The following is a 20,000-nucleotide window of genomic DNA, read 5'->3' on the forward strand; positions in this document are numbered from 1 at the left end:
CCAGCCGTGGCTTAGTCGGCTGGGCACTGGAATGCTACACGGGCGACCCGGGTTCGATTCTCGACCCGGGTCATCTCCCGATCCCTCCCACCCCCGTCTCTCTCTCCCACTAATTTACTGTCCCACTACTGTCCTGACTAAATAAAAATTTTAAAAAATAAGAAAAAAGGCAGAAAAAGGCTTAAGAGTGAGGTCAGAGGTGCCGTGCGCTTACCTCTCTTCTGCATGAAGGTGAACAGGTCATCCAGAAACTCCTTCCTGTTGGGGTCGCTGTCCAGCTCATAAAGCTGCAGAGGGGACACAACAAACATTGATTACCAAACAAGACATCGCTATAACAACCACCGCCTGACAACACGTGCTGAACCTCACTGTCGAATAGTTTGTTCATTAGCAGTCAACTTCAATCAACAGTTGAAGAAGGCTCTGTGGAAAAAAAAACACTTGCCTATGATTAATGTTTAAGGTAAAGCCATGTTGACACGGAGTATGTGTATGTGTAGAGGTGAGGGGTGTTAGCCATAACAAGAACTACACTGCTTGGCCAAAATAAGTAGCCACTAGTAGACACTGTGCAGGAAATGGTCAAAAAGGGTGCTGCAACTATGCTGCTCATTGAAACTGGGCTGCCAATTGCCAAATTTGATCTTTACATGAAAGTTTTCTTAGTAATAAACAAATATTTTCTAGCATGATCCAAGTAGAGTCATTTTTGCAGCTAAAAATGGCTATTTTTGGAAATTCAAAATGGCGGACCATGGAGAAGATCCCCCTTTTCATGTATGAAAACCAGTCATAATGAATACTTAGAATTTGATGGTGGTGGTAAGTATTCATGAAAAAGGTGAGAAAATTAGTGAATGGGCAGCATGAATTCTGGAAATACACAACTAAAAATCTCACACAGTGTCCCTTTAACTAAGTGTTATGATTGATGACAATCCAAAAGAGAAATCACCAGACACTTCACCTTGTTGTGTACATCATATACAGGTCCTTCTCAAATAATTAGCATATTGTGTTAAAGTTCATTTTTCCCCATAATGTAATGATAAAAAATATTTTTTTATAAATTAAAAAAAAAATCTAATTCTAATTTGCCAGACAGAACATTCCTTTGACTTTCAATGGGGTTTCATTTCTGGCAAATTAGAATTAGATTTTTTTTTTAAATAGAAAAACTTGGTATGGAAATCTATGGAGTATAATGAAGAGGGAAGTGTGGGTCACCAGATCAAAGAACAAAAAACAGCTGACAGCTAAGCATCAATGATATCTGGGCTTTCATAACTTTTTAAAGCCTCAGGAAGCTTTTACCAGTGTTTAGAGTTAATTTGTTAATTCAGATGAGTAGGTTAATAGCTTGTTTAGACAACCTTTTCATGATATGCTAATTTTTTGAGATAGGAATTTTGGGTTTTCATGAGCTGTATGCCAAAATCATCAATATTAAAACAAAACAAGACCTGAAATATTTCAGTTGGTGTGCAATGAATGTAAAACATATGAAATTTTTTTTTTATCATTACATTATGGGGAAAAAATGAACTTTAACACAATATGCTAATTATTTGAGAAGGACCTGTAGGCTACTCTTTGTCATGCTGCCTGGCTCTGTTCATGGAGTATTTGATGGCTGTTTTAATCCTAAAAATCAGCGAGCATTCATTGCACACTTTTTGTATGGTCCTCCAGGGGGCTCCTCTGAACAGAACCGGTCGGCCAAATATAATTAATTACTTATACAGTAAAGAGACTGCACTCAGCATTTCATGTCATCAATAGAGTCGGGTAAGCAGTCATGGGTAACGGGTTAGGGCTTCAGACTTGTAGCTCAAAGGTTGCCGGTTCGACTCCCGACCTGCCAGGTTGGTGGGGGGAGTAATTAACCAGTGCTCTCCCCCATCCTCCTCCATGACTGAGGTACCCTGAGCATGGTACCGTCCTGCCGCACTGCTCCCTTGGGGCACCATTGAGGGCTGCCCCCTTGTATGGGCGAGGCATAAATGCAATTTCATTGTGTGCAGTGTTCACTCGTGTGCTGCGGAGAGCTGTGTCACAATGACAATGGGAGTTGGAGTTTCCCAATGGGGCTTTTAGGTGGTTGGTTACCTTGGCAAAGTCTCTGGACGCCTCTCCTTTGGCTCCTCTGCCTCCTTCTCCCTCTTCGCTCCAGCCCCCGCTGCCATTCTAGAAAACACACGAGACACAACATCAATCACGGTAAACACTTTGGATCAAAAGCCAGCCACAGCAGCTTACTTAACATTGCTAAACTCGTTTTATGTGTCGTCGAGGGGTAAACAGCCGATTATCATGGGTAAGCCTATATCAAAAAGCTTTACCAGCGGAGCTAGGCACAAGGGAAGGGTGTACTGTGTGCGAGAGAGAGAGAGAGAGAGAGAGAGAGAGAGAGAGAGAGAGAGAGAGAGAGAGAGAGAGAGAGAGAGAGAGAGAGAGAGAGAGAGAGAGAGAGAGAGAGAGAGAGAGAGTGAGTGAGTGAGTGAGTGAGTGAAAGAAAGAGGGATAGAGAGCCTTATAGAACGTCTGTGAGCGAGACAGTTTGTGTGTTTGTGTGAGAGGGAGAAAGCGAGAGAGATAGGGGGCACATGCTCAAAGGAGAAAGACAGTGTTGGTGTGTGGCTGGGAAAAATAAACAAAGGGGGAAAAGGGAAGACACCAAGTGTCAGGTCTTTTTTTCTCTCTGCAACTGACCTATGACCCGTCAGAACAACCCTGAGCTCCCAGCGCGCTGGTCAAATGTCACACAGGTCAGACACATCAGTCTGTCACAGTAACAGCTAAAGCTAACAGATACTAGCTGCGTCTGTCCACTATGGCCAAGCCATCACTCAGGAGGTGCAAGCCACACCACAGCACAGCACTTGTCAGGCAGACAAGAAACCTGCTAACTAGCCATTGCTAAGCTAATCTCCAATAGCCACAGCCAATCACTGCTGCTATCCACAGTTAGCATAGCCTGAGCATGTTATTCTGAGCAGAAATATTAGCTCGTCAACATGTTCAGGCTTCAAGGACGCCCGAGGACGGGTCAGGCAGATATTCGATTAAATTTCGATGAATTGTGCAGTCCTAATGCAGTTACTGCTTAGCCTTTCCACTCTAGCACTTTCAGTATGGTACTTTCCCACTGCAGATCAACTATGCCACTCTCAACACAACACAATATGAGCGATGAATACAAAAGGATGTAAATACAATGCGGCTGAATACTACAGCAACTTGTTTTAATGCAAGCCAGGGTTGCGGAGAGGAAACAACGGTCCAGTTTAACTACAATGCGTGTGTGAATACAAACTGTCTGACGTGACACAATTGCGCGTGAATACAATGGGCTTTAATGCGATGTGATGTGAGTGACTACAACAGGTTTATAACGGTGACTGTGAATGCAAGCGTGTGATGTCATGAGTAGCTTTTCATGAGTACTGGACACACACCACAGGCCCCTGTGACTCCCCTCTCGGCTCCTTTTTTTGCGCAGGCAGGACAGGGCAGGGCAGGCAGGAGAAGAAAAGGACGCCATAAAGGAGTTTTATTTGGGCCATCAACTCAAAGGCCCCTCTTTAATGTGCAAAGTGATTCACAGCTGGGGGGTGGGGGTTGGGGTATATTGTGTGTGTGTGTGTGTGTGTGTCTGTGTTTACAGCAAACACAGACCAGCTGTGAGGGGCCCCAGAGGACCACAGTTGTGTGTGTGTGTGTGTGTGTAAATGGCCACAGGGAGCAGTGTATGTGTGTATGCGTGTGAGTGTGTGCGTGCGAGTGTATGTGTGCGAGTGTGTGTGTGTGTGTGTGTGTGCGTGCGTGCGTGTGTGTGTGTGTGTGTGTGTGCGAGTGCGAGTGTGTGCGAGTGCGAGTGTGTGTGTGTGTGTGTGTGTAAAGGGCCACAGGGAGCAGTGTGTGTTTGTGAGTGTGTGAGACAGGGAACAACACCACAGGGAGCTGGTGGCCTGTGGCAGAGACACGCTGTGTGGTATTATGTGTGTGTGTGTGTGTGTGTGTGTGTGTGTGTGTGTGTGTGTGTGTGTGTGTGTGTGTGTGTGTGTGTGTGTGTGTGTGTGTGAGTGTGAGTGTGTGAGTAAATGTAAATGTAAGCTTGCAAGTAAACATTTATGATGGGGTCAATTGCATTTTCCTGGTAACACACATGAGGGTGGTGCAATTGCTACCATTGTATAGATTAAATAACATTTTCTTGTTTTCAGCGGATCACCTATGAGACATATTCATTGCAGTACATTAATTACCAACTACTAATTAATTTATCTTCATTAGCTGTGGTTGCAACACCTGACGTCCAAGCCCAAAACAAGTGTCATTGACCTGATAATACTTAAGTTAGAGCAGTGACAATGCCGTTTTGCCAACAGACTGCCAGACTAACAAACAGGCAACAGACAGACAGACAGACCCCCTCCTGAGTCATGCTCCATGCATTAAGCACACACACACACACACACACACACACACGCACGCACGCGCGCACACACGCGCACACACACGCGCACACACACACACACACACACACACACACACACACACACACACACACACACACACACACACACACACACACACACACACACACACACACACACACACGGCAATGATGGTGGTGGGGATGGTCAGCCAGAGCTGGGTGGTGCAGCTGCTCAGTCTTGAGCTTACTGGCAAGGCAACCAGAGCAGGCTGCGCTGGAACTAATCACATTAGGCCGTGTGTGTGTGTGTGTGTGTGTGTGTGTGTGTGTGTGTGTGTGGTGGTCTGATTGGCCACCTTACAGCAGGGCAGGAGGAAGGAGCGGACCATCTGTGTCACTGGGACTCTGACAGGAAGCCACAGGGTAGAACGACCCCCCCCCCCACACACACACACACACAAGCGCACACCTCCCCCGGTATTAATCAGATAAAGAAGCCACATAGCTGAGCAAATAATGACTTGAGCAAACACACTCTCCTCTCCTCTCCTCCTCTCTCCCCTCTCCTCCTCCCCCCTCCTCCTCTCCTCTCCACCACTCCCCTCCATCCACCCCTCCATCAGCCTTGATGTCACACAGAAGAGGGGAGGAACTCAACACACACACACACACACATGGACTGATGACTGGATGGACTGGCATACAGATACACAGTACACAGACAAGCACATAGTCAGTGCTACACCTGAAGACAACTAAAACCCTTACTCTTCAAGGCATGGTCAAACATCTCAGCCACAGCAAACTGCTAAGCTCTTCTACACACAAACACTCACACACAAGGAAGGAAGGAACCCCCAGAGAGTACAGGGAACACCCAGTTTGTGCGAAAAGCACTGGTTACCGAATACAACAGGAAGGCAGTTTAATGTTGTGCGACTATCACCAGGGTTTTGGGGTGTTCTCTGATTTTCGCATTAACAAACCTGTGTGTGTGTGTGTGTGTGCGCGTGCGTATGTGTGTGTGTGTGTATGTTCATTTAACTATAGCTCCCTGTGCACAAGAACACAGGAAGAAAAATGTCTTCTGCAGACGGCCCCTCATGCCTGCTCCTGGGTCCAAGGACTCCATTCATCACCTGAACTGCACCATTACACTACACGGACCAAGTGTACAGCGCTTGGACCAAATTGTGCGTGTGTGTGTGTATGTGTGTGTGCGCGCGTGTATGTATATATATATGTGTGTGTGTGTGTGTGTGTGTGTGTGTGTGTGAGTGTGTGCATGTGTGTGTGATAAAACTGGTAAAGCACCAGTTACTTCCTGCTGGTCGCAAAGGCCAATGAATCTCCTGCACCTGTCTCCACCCCCATGCCCCTCAAGATTGCACTGAACAGCTGCTCTCAAAACCCAGCTAAGGCTTTCATAACAATGTCTTTCCGAATTATTGAAGTTAGAGAGAGAGGGTCCGAGGCACTCTGAAGTCCGTATTAAAAGTCCTTTTTTTATTATTACATGGACACAATTGATAGCCAACGCATTGAGAGTGCCTCGGACTCTCTAACGTCAAGTTTGCAACTTTGGATACTGATGAGCACCTAAAAGTTTTTTTCCCGCAATTACCCCACAGATGCAACTCATTCCGTCTCGTTTTCCCTACTCCGTTTAATTATTATTTTCAAAAACACACAACCCTCTTCCCCACCCCAACTAGATGTCTGGACATCAACAACCCCCACAGTCATCCTCCCCACTCACCCGTCTCGGTCAATCCCACTTCAATCACATACATTAGTATATATTTACATATCATCTGAACATGCAAATAATAAACTCGCCTTATTCTTTTTCATGGACGATGATCTTTTTCATGGCCTAAAGCTAGGTTTATACAGGTATGGAGCAGGCTGCGACTGCCGTCAGCCAGTATGCTAAACTAGCGGACAGTTTGAAGTCCTGATTAGTCCGGAATTTACATCACCGGCGTCCTTGAATTCTATGCGGGGGAAATCGCCATGCCCTCTATTATCTCGGGAGTGCGAACTTGAAGGCAGATCTATGACCCCCCCCCACTTCTGGTAGTGCGGCTCCTGTTATGTCAACTTGGGTGCAGGGAAAGTTTAAACCTAGTTTAAGGAGTCACCAAGATGGCCACCATACGGCGTAAACAGCAGGCTACAATTGTGTTTGTGTGTGTGTGAGAGAGAGAGAAAGAAAGAGTGAGAAGTGCATGTGCATGTGTGTGTGGCCTTTACTGGAACCCTACAGCGTCTTCTGCTGTTGCTTTAATCTATAATCCAAATCAAATAATTGGACCATCAAACGCCCCGCTGAAGGTCGCAGAATCCCGCCCTCGATCGACTCCATGTGGTGCAAAGCCTCGGACCAGAAAACAAATAGAGGTGGGGGGTTCATTATCCAGGAGGACTGTAAGGCCCTGCCGTGGCCTAATGGTGGGGCACTGGGTTACTACCGGGTTCGATTCCGGCCCGGGTCATTTGCCGATTCTCCCCCGTATCTCTCTCTCTCACTCACTCGTTTCCCGTCACCATCTCCAAATGTTCTATCAAATTAATGCAAAAAAGCCCTGAAATTTAAAAAAAAATGTAATCCAGAAGGACTGTAAGCTAACAGCTAGCAAGTATCGCAAGGAAGGAAACCAAATGAGGACAAAGAACCCAAAACCAACACGCAACAGTGCTGAAGGAAGGATCTTAACAGAAACTGTGAGGAACCAAATAACTCGTACACACCAGTAAACCGGATGGCCGTTTAGAATTGGTTCTAATGCATGGGGTCTTTGAGGGAACACATACATCATCACAAAACGGCCTTGCTGCCTCGAACCACTGAAGCAGGGGTCAGGTAGGAACCCATGTTTCTAGGGCCGTTTTATCCGGCCCCAGACTTCATTTAATATTATGCCGTTTCACATGAAATATGACATCTTTTGTAAAGAAATGTTGGAAATTACATTTGTATTACAATGAAGTCTACATTTGCAATATAATTAAGTAAGTGTTTTCAGGGGACATAGTGAAGGTGTTGTCTGTTGTAAAGGTGGCCGCCTTCATTTAGGCCTAAAGTGCAGGAGGAAATCCTGGTTTGTGTTCATAGTACGGCCCTTGGAGGACTTTATCAAATTTGAAGTGGCCCCTGGAATGAAAAAAAGTTTCCCGCCCTTGTCCTGGAGGGAGGCAAGAGGATGATGAATAACAGGTCAGAGCCGACAGGTGACGGCTGATGGCGATCGACAACGCTGAGTGAGCACTGGGCACCGAGTGACACAGAGCAGAGAGCGGAGGAGTGACAGAGCAGAGAGCGGAGGAGTGACAGAGCAGAGAGCGGAGGAGTGGCAGAGTGACAGACGGACTGGATAGCAGTGTGGCAGTGGATAAGCGAGCCGTGGCAGTATGACAGCAGATTGGCAGGATGTAGTGGAGTGATGGAGTGAAGCAGTGGGTAGCGGGTAAAGAGAATAACAGTATGGCAAGGAGCGGGTAGCAGCAGGTAGCGAAGTGACGATTTGAACAGGGATTGACATTGACATCTGCCAACCAGCCAAATGCTGGTAAAACTTGGCAGTGGATAGTGTCCCTCCCTAGCAACTTTGGCAGGTAGCTTATTCTACTACCGAGGGGCCTATATTAAGTTATTTGCCCCTTGCACATCAATTGTTTGCATTTAAGTTCAAGAACAAGCTTAGCTTCATAGTTACCCAGCTCAGAGTTATCAGATTTGTTTTCTTGTAGGAAGCTTTGTAGCACTGGTCTTGTTTTAGGACTTCATCTTCTGAGCTTAGATGTACATTATCATGGAACAGATTTTTTTTTAATAAGAATGTGGCCAGTAGTAAGGCTGAATGGCAAGTGACTCAGGAAAACAAATAAAAAGCCACAATAGCCATCAAGCCCTGGATGTCACAATAGCACATGATGCACACACGACAGTAGACCACTTTGAGAGAGCAACTGGCGCCATTACTTTAAATGCAGATCTGAGTGCGCTCAACACACCCACTTTACTTGCTGTACATTAAATAACAGACAAATAACCACTGAAAGTGATGAGAAAACATGGGCATGGGGGAAAAAGTTCCTTAAAGAACCTCCAGTGTGCAACTGAGGGAGAACCTCCATAAGTTCTCTACAGAACCTTGCAAGAACATCTGCGTTCCGTCAAGAACTAACTTGTGCCTCTTGTGTTTCTAAAAGGATCTTCAAAGAACTATTGGGTTCCCCCCACAGTGGTAACCGAAGAAACGTCTGGAAAATGAAAGGAAACCACAAGGAACTGAAGGAAAACTATTCTGATACAAATCCCCAACTCTGCCTGGTTTTCAAAGAGGCCAGGATTGGAGATCTAGCATACACATACCACCCCCCTACTGCTGGTATGCATATGGCTCTTATTCGCCTCCAAAGCATTTCTTTTTCGAACAAAGACTTTCACCCCCATGATCAACCAACACCAGACAGGCTGGCAACAGGACACTACAGGCGAGAAAAAGATCACACAACAAGTTGGCACAAGAACTCACGCAACTCCAACTAGCTACCCCTCCACGCACGCACGCACGCACGCACACACAGCTCAAGACCCCTTTTACTAGAGCATTACATTCCAGTATAAGAAGGGCTGCCCTTCCCCCCACTACTCTACTCTACATACATCTCAATGCAAACATCTCGCTTACTTTCCCTCTCGATCCACAATACCAGCTGCTGAAATACAACACACACACACTCTGATGGGGGAAGACTGAGCAAAGTGCACTTACACCCACACAAACTTTAGTAGAGGTGCTCCGATTGCTCGGCAGCCGATCATGCTCGGCCGATAATGGCCAAAAATAGCCTGATCGGTGATCGGAAAAACATGCCGATCAAAAAACCGATCCAGAGATATTAAATTCCTCACGCAACCATTTCGCCTTTACACCTGGCGCTGCCTGCATGTAGCCTAGGTGCTGGCTCTGCACAGCTGCTGCACCAAAATAAGGCATCTTTACTTGTCTTTAACTTTTTGGAATTCCCTCCTTCATTTTCACCATTTATAATCATATCTGCATCAACAATGATCTGATTTTCCGATCCATGCGCAGTTTACATGACGCTTGTAATTTGTGAATGACGTGTCAGTCTCGCCATGTTCACTATTTTGAGTTACAGCCTGTCAGCACGCAACAACTAAACGTTTCCAAAACAATCATCAACTGTATTGTTTTTAAAGTTGTAGCCTAATGGACAGCCAGGTCATTAGTTTTGTAGTCGCTGCAACACCAAACAGCAAGTAGGGAGAATGGACGGTGAAACTCAATGAGTCTGTGCAGGGAATTCTACATTCTATGACAGTGTTACAGAGAAAGAGCTTTCCTCGCAGACACGCTGTGTTGTGCGTGTTCCCTGTTCTTTCAAGTGAAGTTTTTTTTCTTGTTTTGTGTATGTAGAATCTCAAGTGTTTCAGTCACAATGTAATTTGCGATAGACTACTTCTCGCCCGTTAGCGATTTTACGTTATAACCTGTGTAGTTGCCTCGGTCAGCGCGCGACAAGTTCACGTTGTCCGCACAAGCATGCCAACGTTATTGTTCTCAAAGTTGTAATTGACAGTCAGTCGATTAGTTTGATAGTCGCTGAAACGCCAAACGGCGACAGAAGTGAGAGGGAGAGAGCAGAACGGTCGCGGAGCACTGCAGCTGTGGACAGTGAGTGACAGAGAGGGGAGGGGCTCTCCTCACGAGGCTGCTCATTTAAAGCGACAGGGTTTTTTTCTCGTATGCAGAAGACGAGAGACTGAGATCCAGGTGTCTGAGCTTCAATTCAATCTCAAATAGTTAAGTAATTATATGCAATAACTTATAAATTGATGTAATGTTTCAGTTTCAATTCAATCTTAAATAGTTTAGTAATTATATGCAATAACTTATAAATTGATTAATACTGTAGACTTAGGTTATATTACCAACACTAGTCTGAAAGAGCTGAAAGATAATAATAATAATAATAATAGCCTAATAATAATAATAATAATAATAATAATAATAACAATAATAATAATAATCATAATAGTAATAGCCTAATAATAGGCCTACATTGTGAAAGCGACATGTGCAAATTAAGATTGATTGGTTTATGGGCAGAAATATTCAATAAGGATAATTAATAGGCTATTAAAAAAATAGGAAATAATTTCTGTGATCTGCAATGATCGGTGATCGGCAGATAAAGATTTTTGGTGATCGGTATCGGTGATCGGGCCAAAAAATGGTGATCGGAGCACCTCTAAACATTAGTCATCACTCATAGTTTGTGCATGTGAATGAGAAAGAATGAGTGTGTGTGTGTGTGTGAGTGTGTGTGTGTGTGTGTGTGTGTGAGAAAGACAGGACATCCTCCACCATGTGTAGTCCAAGAGGCTGTGTCTGCACATGCTCACAAACCCTCATCCCAACTGTTCCTCTACCTCCCCCACACATGCACACATGTACATGCATTAACTCTTCTTCTTCTTCTTCTTCTTCAGCACAGCTCCTCAAAGAGCCTTCTGTCTCACAGCAGCAGCGTCAGTTGGGCTTATCAGAGCCAGCTTCCTCAAGGAATGCCCTCCTTCAAGCCACACTGACGCACACATGCCAAGTCAATCAAGTCAGCTATACTGTCAGTTTCTTCAAACGCACATGAAATTGAAATTGTATTTCTCGGCCGGCCCTGCCGTGGCCTAACGATAAGGCGTTCATATGCTGTGCGGCCGACCCAGGTTCGATTCCCAGCCTGGGTCCTTTGCCAGCCCTACCCCATCTATCTCTCCCAACTCGCTTTCTGTCACAATCTTCATAAATAAAGTCTCAAAGACCAAAAAAAATATCTTAAAAAAAAGAAAAGGAAATTGCATTCCACTCTATTCCATGCAAAGATAGACATACCGTACTCAAATACTAGAGATGCAACGGATCCTGATTTTTAGGATCCTGCCGGATACCGGATCCACTGCATAAGATCCTGCTGGATCCGGAACCGAATACTGGATCCTACAAAAGGGTTGAAACATATAGTCTACTCGCACGTGGTCCCTTTTTATTACGTTGGCTCAAACTATTTTTTAGACTCATTGGCTTATTGCCACACTGCCTGCAACGGCCGCTTCCAAAGGGCTTTCACTTCATGCAGTGATTGGGGTTGTGAAAGACTGGCTGAAAAGACTAGGCTAGATATGCACCAGGCCCTGATTTTTAGGTAACATGCCGGATACCGGATCCACTGCTTAAGATCCTGCCGGACCCGGATCCTGTGAAAAACCCTATTATCCTGCCGGATCCGGAACCGGAATCGGGTCCGGTGCATCTCTATCAAATACTCATTCACACACGAGGACTACAATTCATGATCCTAACTCCCGTCCTCAACCCTGTGCTGGTGGCCTCATTCAGCATCCCGAATGCAAATGAGAAAATTACCTTTGAATTGCAGTTTTGCGAGATATTGAATTAAACTTTTTTTCCCACTTTTCGTCTTTATTCACGACAGGACAGTGACAGACAGATAGGAAATGAGTGGCGAGAGAGAGAGACGGGGAGGGATCGGCTGGAATCGAACCCAGGTCGCCGGCGTAGCAACCCAGTGCCCCACCACCAGGCCACGGCAGGGCCGATATTGAATTTAACTTCGGTCATCAATGAAGTCTTGTGATGCCCTCACAAGGCCACAAACACAGGGGAGGACGGGAGTTAGGAGAATGGAAACAACCCACGGACTTGCCATCCTTTACAGCTTCTCTCTGGACATGCTGGTGATAATGGAATTTGGGCCATTGGCCGAGTGCAAGCCAAGACAGGCACAGGCACAGGCACAGGCACACACACACACACACATGCACACGCACACGCACACAGAACAGGGCAGGCCCAGACACCCAAACACCCATAGGCAGTAGACTTCTCACGGTGAAGATGAGAGGAAGTGGACAAACAAAGACACATACACACAGACACACACGTGCACACACACACACACACACACAGTGCTCTCCACCTCCTCCATTATGCCTTTGGTGGTGGCCAGTCAAATGAACTGGAAAGGTCACAAATCACAGGCCAATCTGCCCAGCCTGCCCTGCCCCCGGGACCACCCCACCCCCAGCCACTCTCCTACCAGACAGGCAGGACCGAGGGGGTGGGGTACGTACGGATGATCTTACCAACAGGGGCAGAAACTCTGATTACACAGAAAAAAAGCATCTCTTCCTTGGGTGGTGCAATGATGTTCACTGTTCCTCTCCTCCACAAACGTTCAAAAACACACATGGTTATAGTTCCATAACCCCACCTGTGTCACTCCTACTTCACCTTCTGATGGACAATGAGTAGGCCCATATATGCATCACCGCACGTCCGTCCGCGCATACACACACACCAGCAGCAGCTGCATTAGGGTCTCTATCATTATCACACACAACAAATGCATTAAGGCCAGTGGTAGCCGGCACAGAATGGTTACCACCATCAATGAAGAGCAATTTTGTCTTGTGCGCTCTTCCCTCACATGTGCGCACGTGCACACGCACACGCACACACTGCTCCAGTCTGATTGGAAAGCCCATCATTGAGGGTCCCCTAAGAGCTGTCCGGCCATCATGCCTGAGCAAAATTGCATTATCCTGGCAAGCGGCACAGGACACAGGAAATGGCCCTGGACATGACAAACGCCACTCGTCTTGTTGCAGTTTTGCATCTCATCTGTCCGTGCTCAAAACAGCTTTGTATGCGTAACAACAGGGAGATGGCGGAAGTACGATTTCTGTGTATTTTACAGTATTTTTCTGTGTTTCTACGGAGACAATAACAAACAAAAGTAAGAAAGGCCTGGCATTAACCTGGATGGCCCATTTTCAAAAACATTCTGTAACCTGCATCCCCACACAGGAAGCAATTATGAGGCCAAGTTCACTCACAAAATGTAAGCTACCAGTCAGCTATGGCACATGTGATGAACTACTCTTTTCTTCTCATCACAACCACAACTGTCTATGTGTGTGATAGAGAGCTCTGACGTCTGGCTAAATGCATAAGCGTGTGCTGTATGGTGAATATATGTGCAATGATGTGTGTAATGTCTGTATTCTCTTTCTGCATTTATGCATGTAAGCTACTGGACACCTTAATTTCCCTCGGGATTAATAAATGATAGGCTACTCTACTCTACTGCGCTATTCTACTAAACCATACACCTAACCCTTGGCCCTGCTGTACTGCACCAACTTTGTTATGCATTTGCATAAATCGGTCTCTCTACACTAACATCTGTCATAGTTTTATGTTCTCTTGACTAAACCCTTTGGACGAGCAACACAACACAGGACACTGCCTCTGGTCTGACTGAGATAAGCTAAGTGGTAAATGAAGTGTAATGTTCTTTGGGAAGTATTTCTATCATTTCAAAAAAAGAGTTTTATCAGTGAATAGAAGAATAATACAATTAAATCCCCTCAATGATTTCCCGACCCATCCACAGAGTCAATCCCAATCATGCCAGAATTTTCAAAATCATTAAGATACCAACAATCTCGGAGGCCAAGCTGCCTGTGCTTGTCTGACTGGCTAAAGGCTTCCGCACACCGGCTGCGACAAAGTGCTGAGCACTGCTGGACAAAAGTTCGATTTCATTGTTTTCAATAGAACAACGCACACTGGCGCCGATGTCCGCGGACATTCGCAGATGTCGGATAGCAATTAGAGACAAGTTCTATTTTGTCGGCGCCGCCCATTGACTATCAATGCTATGTTCGTGTGAAATTTGGTTTGGGGGTCCGAATTATGTCGGAAGCAAAGTGCGCCGCAGTGCTGTCGGAGCCAATGTGCGTCCGGCCTAACATACCAGTATAAAGTTCTGCACTAGCCTTTGGATTATGTAAAGCCAATTGATTACTTCCTGCTGTATAATGTCTTAGGTCCTGATCAATTATGCAAGAGTTAAATTATGCAACAGCATCCACTACAGGCCTCACTGACACACACACACACACACACACACACACACACACACACACACACACACACACACACACACACACACACACACACACACACACACACTCAAGTAACCCAATTTTGAAAGTGTCCAGAATAATCTAAAAACATTTCCTTGTCTGGGTAGATAGTGTGTCGGTATCCAATTTTTTACACACTGACTCACGCACGCACGCACACGCGCACACACACACACACACCTCTTCACCTACATAAAGATTACATCCCGAGGCCCACCTCCACCTATAAATAGGTTAATCTCGACACACAGAACACACCTCCACCTGAAGTAAAGAATCAGATCAGTTGTGTAATGGAACCACAGGCATTCCGCCACGCCAAATGTTCTAGCAGCATGTTGCTAAGGAATAGAACATAACACCAAACATACACACTCATGCACAGTCAGTATGTTCACATGCACGGAAGAAATTCTGAATGATCGCCATTAGGGATGATTATGATTTTAAAAAGCCTTGAGCCCAGTTCGGTTCAATTTCTGCATGACCAAAGTGTTGTAAACTCTGACAGAAGGACTAACAATTTGTTCAAACTGGCACGACACATTGCAATCTGTAAAATTGAACACATGAGAAAAATTTGGTATAGTCTATAGAACGAACAGGCACACTTGCCGTCCGCCCCATGCAAAGTCAATGAGAGCCGCCGGCGGACAGTGGGTCTGTGAATGAATGGGTTAAACAATAATTCAATTTGCTCTAAGTGTATGTAAACATGCTGACTGTCAGCAGCACTAGGCTCCTATTTGCCAACTCCACTCCTCCGCTCTCCGCTCTCCACTCAACCCCTACTTCTCTCTTCTCTTCTTTCCTCTACTCTTCCATTCACTCTTCCTGGGCAGGGACCAATCAGCTTCAGGAAAGGAGCCCTGGGAAACAGGAAGGAACACTCTGGCTCGTGTGCGTGCGTGCGTGCGTGCGTGCGTGCGTGCGTGCGTGCGCAGCTAGGGCTTTGAATGGACCTCCACAAGGAATATGGGCAGTGAACAAATATCAGTTACCATTGGCAACGAGTTTGTGTGTGTGTGTGAGCATTTCCCATGTCCATGCAGTCACTCTTCAACCCCATTTGCCTACCAATCTACTAACTAATCAGGTCACTGGTTCTGAAACATTGAGACACACACACTCATACAGAAATGGCAACACACGTGCAGTCAATCACACACAGACACAGATTTAGGGGCAGGGGGCGGGGAGGGCTGGGTAACTGACAGTTGTGTACCCACTGTAACACTAGAGTAAAAAAAGAGTGGTGGACAAGTATACACTGTTGGATTGGGGGAGGGGAACAGCTATGGTGTGGCTGAGGGAGGATAGCTTTATAGTGGGGGGAGGGAGGGAGGGAGGGGAGAGGAGGGGAAGGTGGGGGTAACTAATATGGCGGGGGACTGGGGTGGTGGAATGGTGGGTGGGGCGTAACTGTAGTATCGTGTGCTGTGTGGAGAGGAGGGGGGTGGGGGTGGTCGGGTTAGTTAACTGAAGTGTNGTGGGGGGAGGNTGGTAATTGTAATTGTAGTAAGGCGGGGGTGGTGTTGTAACTGTAGTTGCTAGCTGGAGGGGGTGATCGGATCGGGGGAGGGTTACTGAGGGGGAGAGAGAGAGAGAGAGAGAGAGAGAGAAAGAGAGAGAGAGAGAGAGAGAGAGAGAGAGAGAGAGAGAGAGAGAGAGAGAGAGAGAGAGAGAGAGGAGAGAGAGAGAGAGAGAGAGAGAGAAAGAGAGAGAGAGAGAGATGGGGGGGGGGGGGGGGTTGTGATTGGGGCATGGGCCTCAATCCATGATGGTCAGTTGTATTGACTGTGTGTCCAGACAAAGGGCTGGGAGATTGGGGTATGGGTGAGGGTGTGTGTGTGTGTGTGTGGGGGTGTGTGTTGGGGGGGGGTCATAATGGTGTGGGGCTCATTATCTCCGGTCATTAATGTCCTCCATTGTGGGGGGAGCAACTACAGACACATCACTGTAATGGTGGAAGCTCGCTAACTCACTCACTCTCCTTTCCTCACATTTTAGCATACAGGGCACACACATGCACAAACGAATGCTTGACAAATGCCCACACACGGCCTAGTATCCACTCGTCTCAACTCTGTACAGAATGGTAGACTGTTGTACTAGCATGTGCCGGTATTAACAGCAACAAGCACAAAAAGAAAAAAAGATGGCAATCTAATGTAGTCATTTGTTTCTGGCATTTGAGGTGAAGACTAAACACGCAAACAAAAAGGCCTAGTATCTTGAGTGAAGAAGAAAAAAAAGCTGAGATCGAGAGAACCAACAGCCTGACAGCAAATGGGGTGTGTGTGTGTGTGTGTGTGTGTGTGTGTGTGTGTGTGTGTGGCCTGTCGACGCCCATGTGGGCCACTTTGCGAGGGTGTCACATGTTTACTAGCCAGCATCACCTTCCTGCGATCCCATCTGTCACCCACGTCTTCTCCTATCTCACCGAGTCACTCGGACACATCCGACCAATCAATGATGCCGCTGACAGCTCATCCTCTCATCTATCCAATCAATGCTGACTTATCCTCCCATCTGACCAATCAATTACGGCCGAAGCCTCCTGGAGAGTGTCCACATGCACTGTTTTCTCCTTTTCCAACAACTCACAACCCCAAAACTGTGACAAAGCAGGAAGTATGACAATAGATACCACTACTACACATCTAACACACACACACACACACACACACACACACACACACACACACACACACACACACACACACACACACACACACACACACACACACACACACACACACACACACACACACACACACAAACACACACACACACACACACCTTCTGACTGGCATCTTGTTCTAGTAAATCAGAGAAATAAGAGAAACAGGCGAGTAACTGAGAGCCGGGATGACTGACAGACAGAAAGACAGACAGACACGCTCATGTTGAGAAATGACCTCTCGTGGATCTTCTGTGTGTGTCTAGTGACACACTAACTTGCCTAGACTGAGGCCATCCGGTTCGGTGTGAAAATCCTGACAGTCGAGACACCAGCAACACCAACAATTCCCCCCACCCCCCCAATACGCACACACACACACACACACACACACGCACATTTGGAAATGCCATTTGGAGCATCTGTTATCTTTTGTGTCATCAGAGCTCTCCCACCCCCCAAAAAACACACAAAACCTTCCCCCACACCTCCAGCACTGCAACCTGATCCAGCGGCCACTAAGTAGCATCATTACACACCCAGAGAATAGAGGGATCCACATCACATATGAAAGGAGGACAAAAGGAACAGAGAGAGAGAGAGAGAGAGAGAGAGAGAGAGAGAGAGAGGCAGATAGTGAGTGAGCAAGCAGAGAAAGAGACGCAAGAGACATTAATATCGGTTGTCCAAAGTCGCCCTCCTTTCTCTGCCTAACATGTCAGCCGTTGCTCAACAGAACTGTCTAATAGTGATGCGTATATAGTGCGTCAGAGCATCTGAAGTGTGTGAAGGGGTGACTGCAATAGCTTCCTGGGTGTGTTGCTCATTTTGTGTGTGTGTGTGTGTGTGTGTGTGTGTGTGTGTGTGTGTGTGTGTGTGTGTGTGTTACAGCAACAGGAGAATGCGTGTTGATAACTAGTGGTGCGTCATCAAATCATCAGCAGCTCATATAAAGATCATCTGGGAGATCAAACAGTTGAGGGGAGAAACTGTGCACCTCACGTAAAAGCAGGCTAGGTGGCTAGCCCTTTAGGTACCGGGGACGGGGCCTATACTACAAAGCTGGTTCAGGAGAGGTAAATCATCTAATAGAGGAGCCTGGGGTCCTCATTTTCTTTCTTCTCATCCATTAGGGAATTTACCTCTTAACTTGACCTTAACCTTAAACCTGGTTTACTCCTGAACCAGCTTTGTAGTATAGGCCCCCGGAGCTCCAGCCAGCTAGCGGTCGTTAGCTAGTTAGTACTGCACAAGGCGAGCGGCCCAGCTGTCTGTCCATAAGCCCTCTCTGGCCCACACACGGCTATATTCTGCTGCAGCGCGCCGCTGACTGACCAACGCAGAGCTCGCCCGGCCCTGGAAATAGAGGCCGACGTGTCCGTGACGACAACCTCGGGCCGACGCCTGTCAGCGTCTACAGGCATGCCCACGGCCATCGCCATGTCTGTCCGTGTGTGATTGGCTGTGTGGGCTAAAATAAAAGCCGCCATCAATAATAATAACTGTGTCATAATCCCACACCCACAACCTCACACTACCAGAGAGGCATGGGGCTCAGAGGACCTTGGAAGAGTTTCGTATCAAAATGGCCACACACGTGCCTGCCATCACCACGCTGCCGCTCACATCTAATGTTAGTCGCTAGTAAGGGCAAACATATTTATGAGAGAGGAGTTAGATTTCAATAAATCTACCCAATAAGCCATCTGAACTGCGCAAAACCAAACAGAAAATCCCCTTTTAACTTTTTTCCCATGAAATCACTTGTGAGCTTGGCGTGTGATTAGTGAAATTAGAAGCAATCTGTAAAGACACAGACAGACAGACAGACAGACAGTCCGAGAGTGTGGTTATCAGGAGTATTCAGACCTATTAAAATGCCCCATTTGTAGCGCATTCCATTTGCAGGCCGAGCTCTCGAGTGTCCAAATAGTCGGTCGTGTTAAAAAGCAGGAAGTGTCGCCATGCTTATAGAAGCAGCATAGAAGACAGAGCTACCAATTCAAGATGGCCGTGCCATTTAGGCAAATCGAGTGAACTCTTATTTTTCCAAACATGTGTCACAATATTTCTTGTTAGCATCAGCCCAGGTTTTTACACAAGTTTTTTAGTCAGCACCATGTCCCACTATTGCAACATTTATTCGTGAATCAAATCCTTATGTGTACAATAAGAGTCAACCGTACACATCAGCCTTTTAATAGGTACTACTATGACCCACTGCTGCCACGTTACTATGTTACTAGTGGAAAAAATAGAAGTCTTATGTGTACTACAAGAGTAAAACGGAGTTGGGCTCTCAGACATCATCCGACATCACTTAAGAAGTTGAACTTTCTTGCTCAGCCCTTGATCAGCCCCCCAAAAAAGTAACCCTACTTAGCATTTGCACTTGTTGTTCTGTATATTTCCTGAGCACTTTGTTTCTACTAGTAATGTTGGCTATGATTATGTCCTCAATTGCAGTGTTTCCCACAGAAATTTTGGAAACTATGGGGGCAGCCGGGATTTTTTTTTTGTGTGTGTGTGTGTGTGTGGGGGGGGGGGGGGGGGGGGGTGGTTCACGAGCCTTTTTTGTCCGGGGGGGGGTTATTAACGCAGTGTAAATGCAAAATGGCAAAACAATGAGTACAGTATGACATTGGCGCATGGAGAAACTATAGGCCTACGCCTACATTTCAGCCATTTATATTTTGAGAAATAAGGCTACATAATACACATGCAGGGGTCTATGTAATTAAAAAAATAATAAAACAAAATAGGAGCAGAGATAAGAATTTAAGATTGCTGTGAAATTGTTAACGCATAAACAAAAAGGGTCTAAGAGG

At 46.2% G+C, this 20,000-nt stretch overlaps 1 protein-coding gene across 1 annotated transcript in view; it reads right to left on the reverse strand.

Moving 5' to 3' along the window:
* arid3b (AT-rich interactive domain 3B) overlaps positions 1-20,000 on the reverse strand; it is a 46,977-nt gene that overhangs the window by 21,371 nt on the left and 5,606 nt on the right. Inside the window, exons 3-4 of the mRNA XM_063197068.1 lie at positions 2,113-2,190; positions 215-287 (exon numbers count right to left, since the gene is read on the reverse strand). Coding sequence (XP_063053138.1) covers positions 215-287; positions 2,113-2,190 — 151 coding nt within the window. The remainder of the gene's footprint in view (positions 1-214; positions 288-2,112; positions 2,191-20,000) is intronic.

Source organism: Engraulis encrasicolus, chromosome 4, assembly GCF_034702125.1.
Source record: "Engraulis encrasicolus isolate BLACKSEA-1 chromosome 4, IST_EnEncr_1.0, whole genome shotgun sequence".
Lineage (NCBI taxonomy): Eukaryota > Metazoa > Chordata > Actinopteri > Clupeiformes > Engraulidae > Engraulis > Engraulis encrasicolus.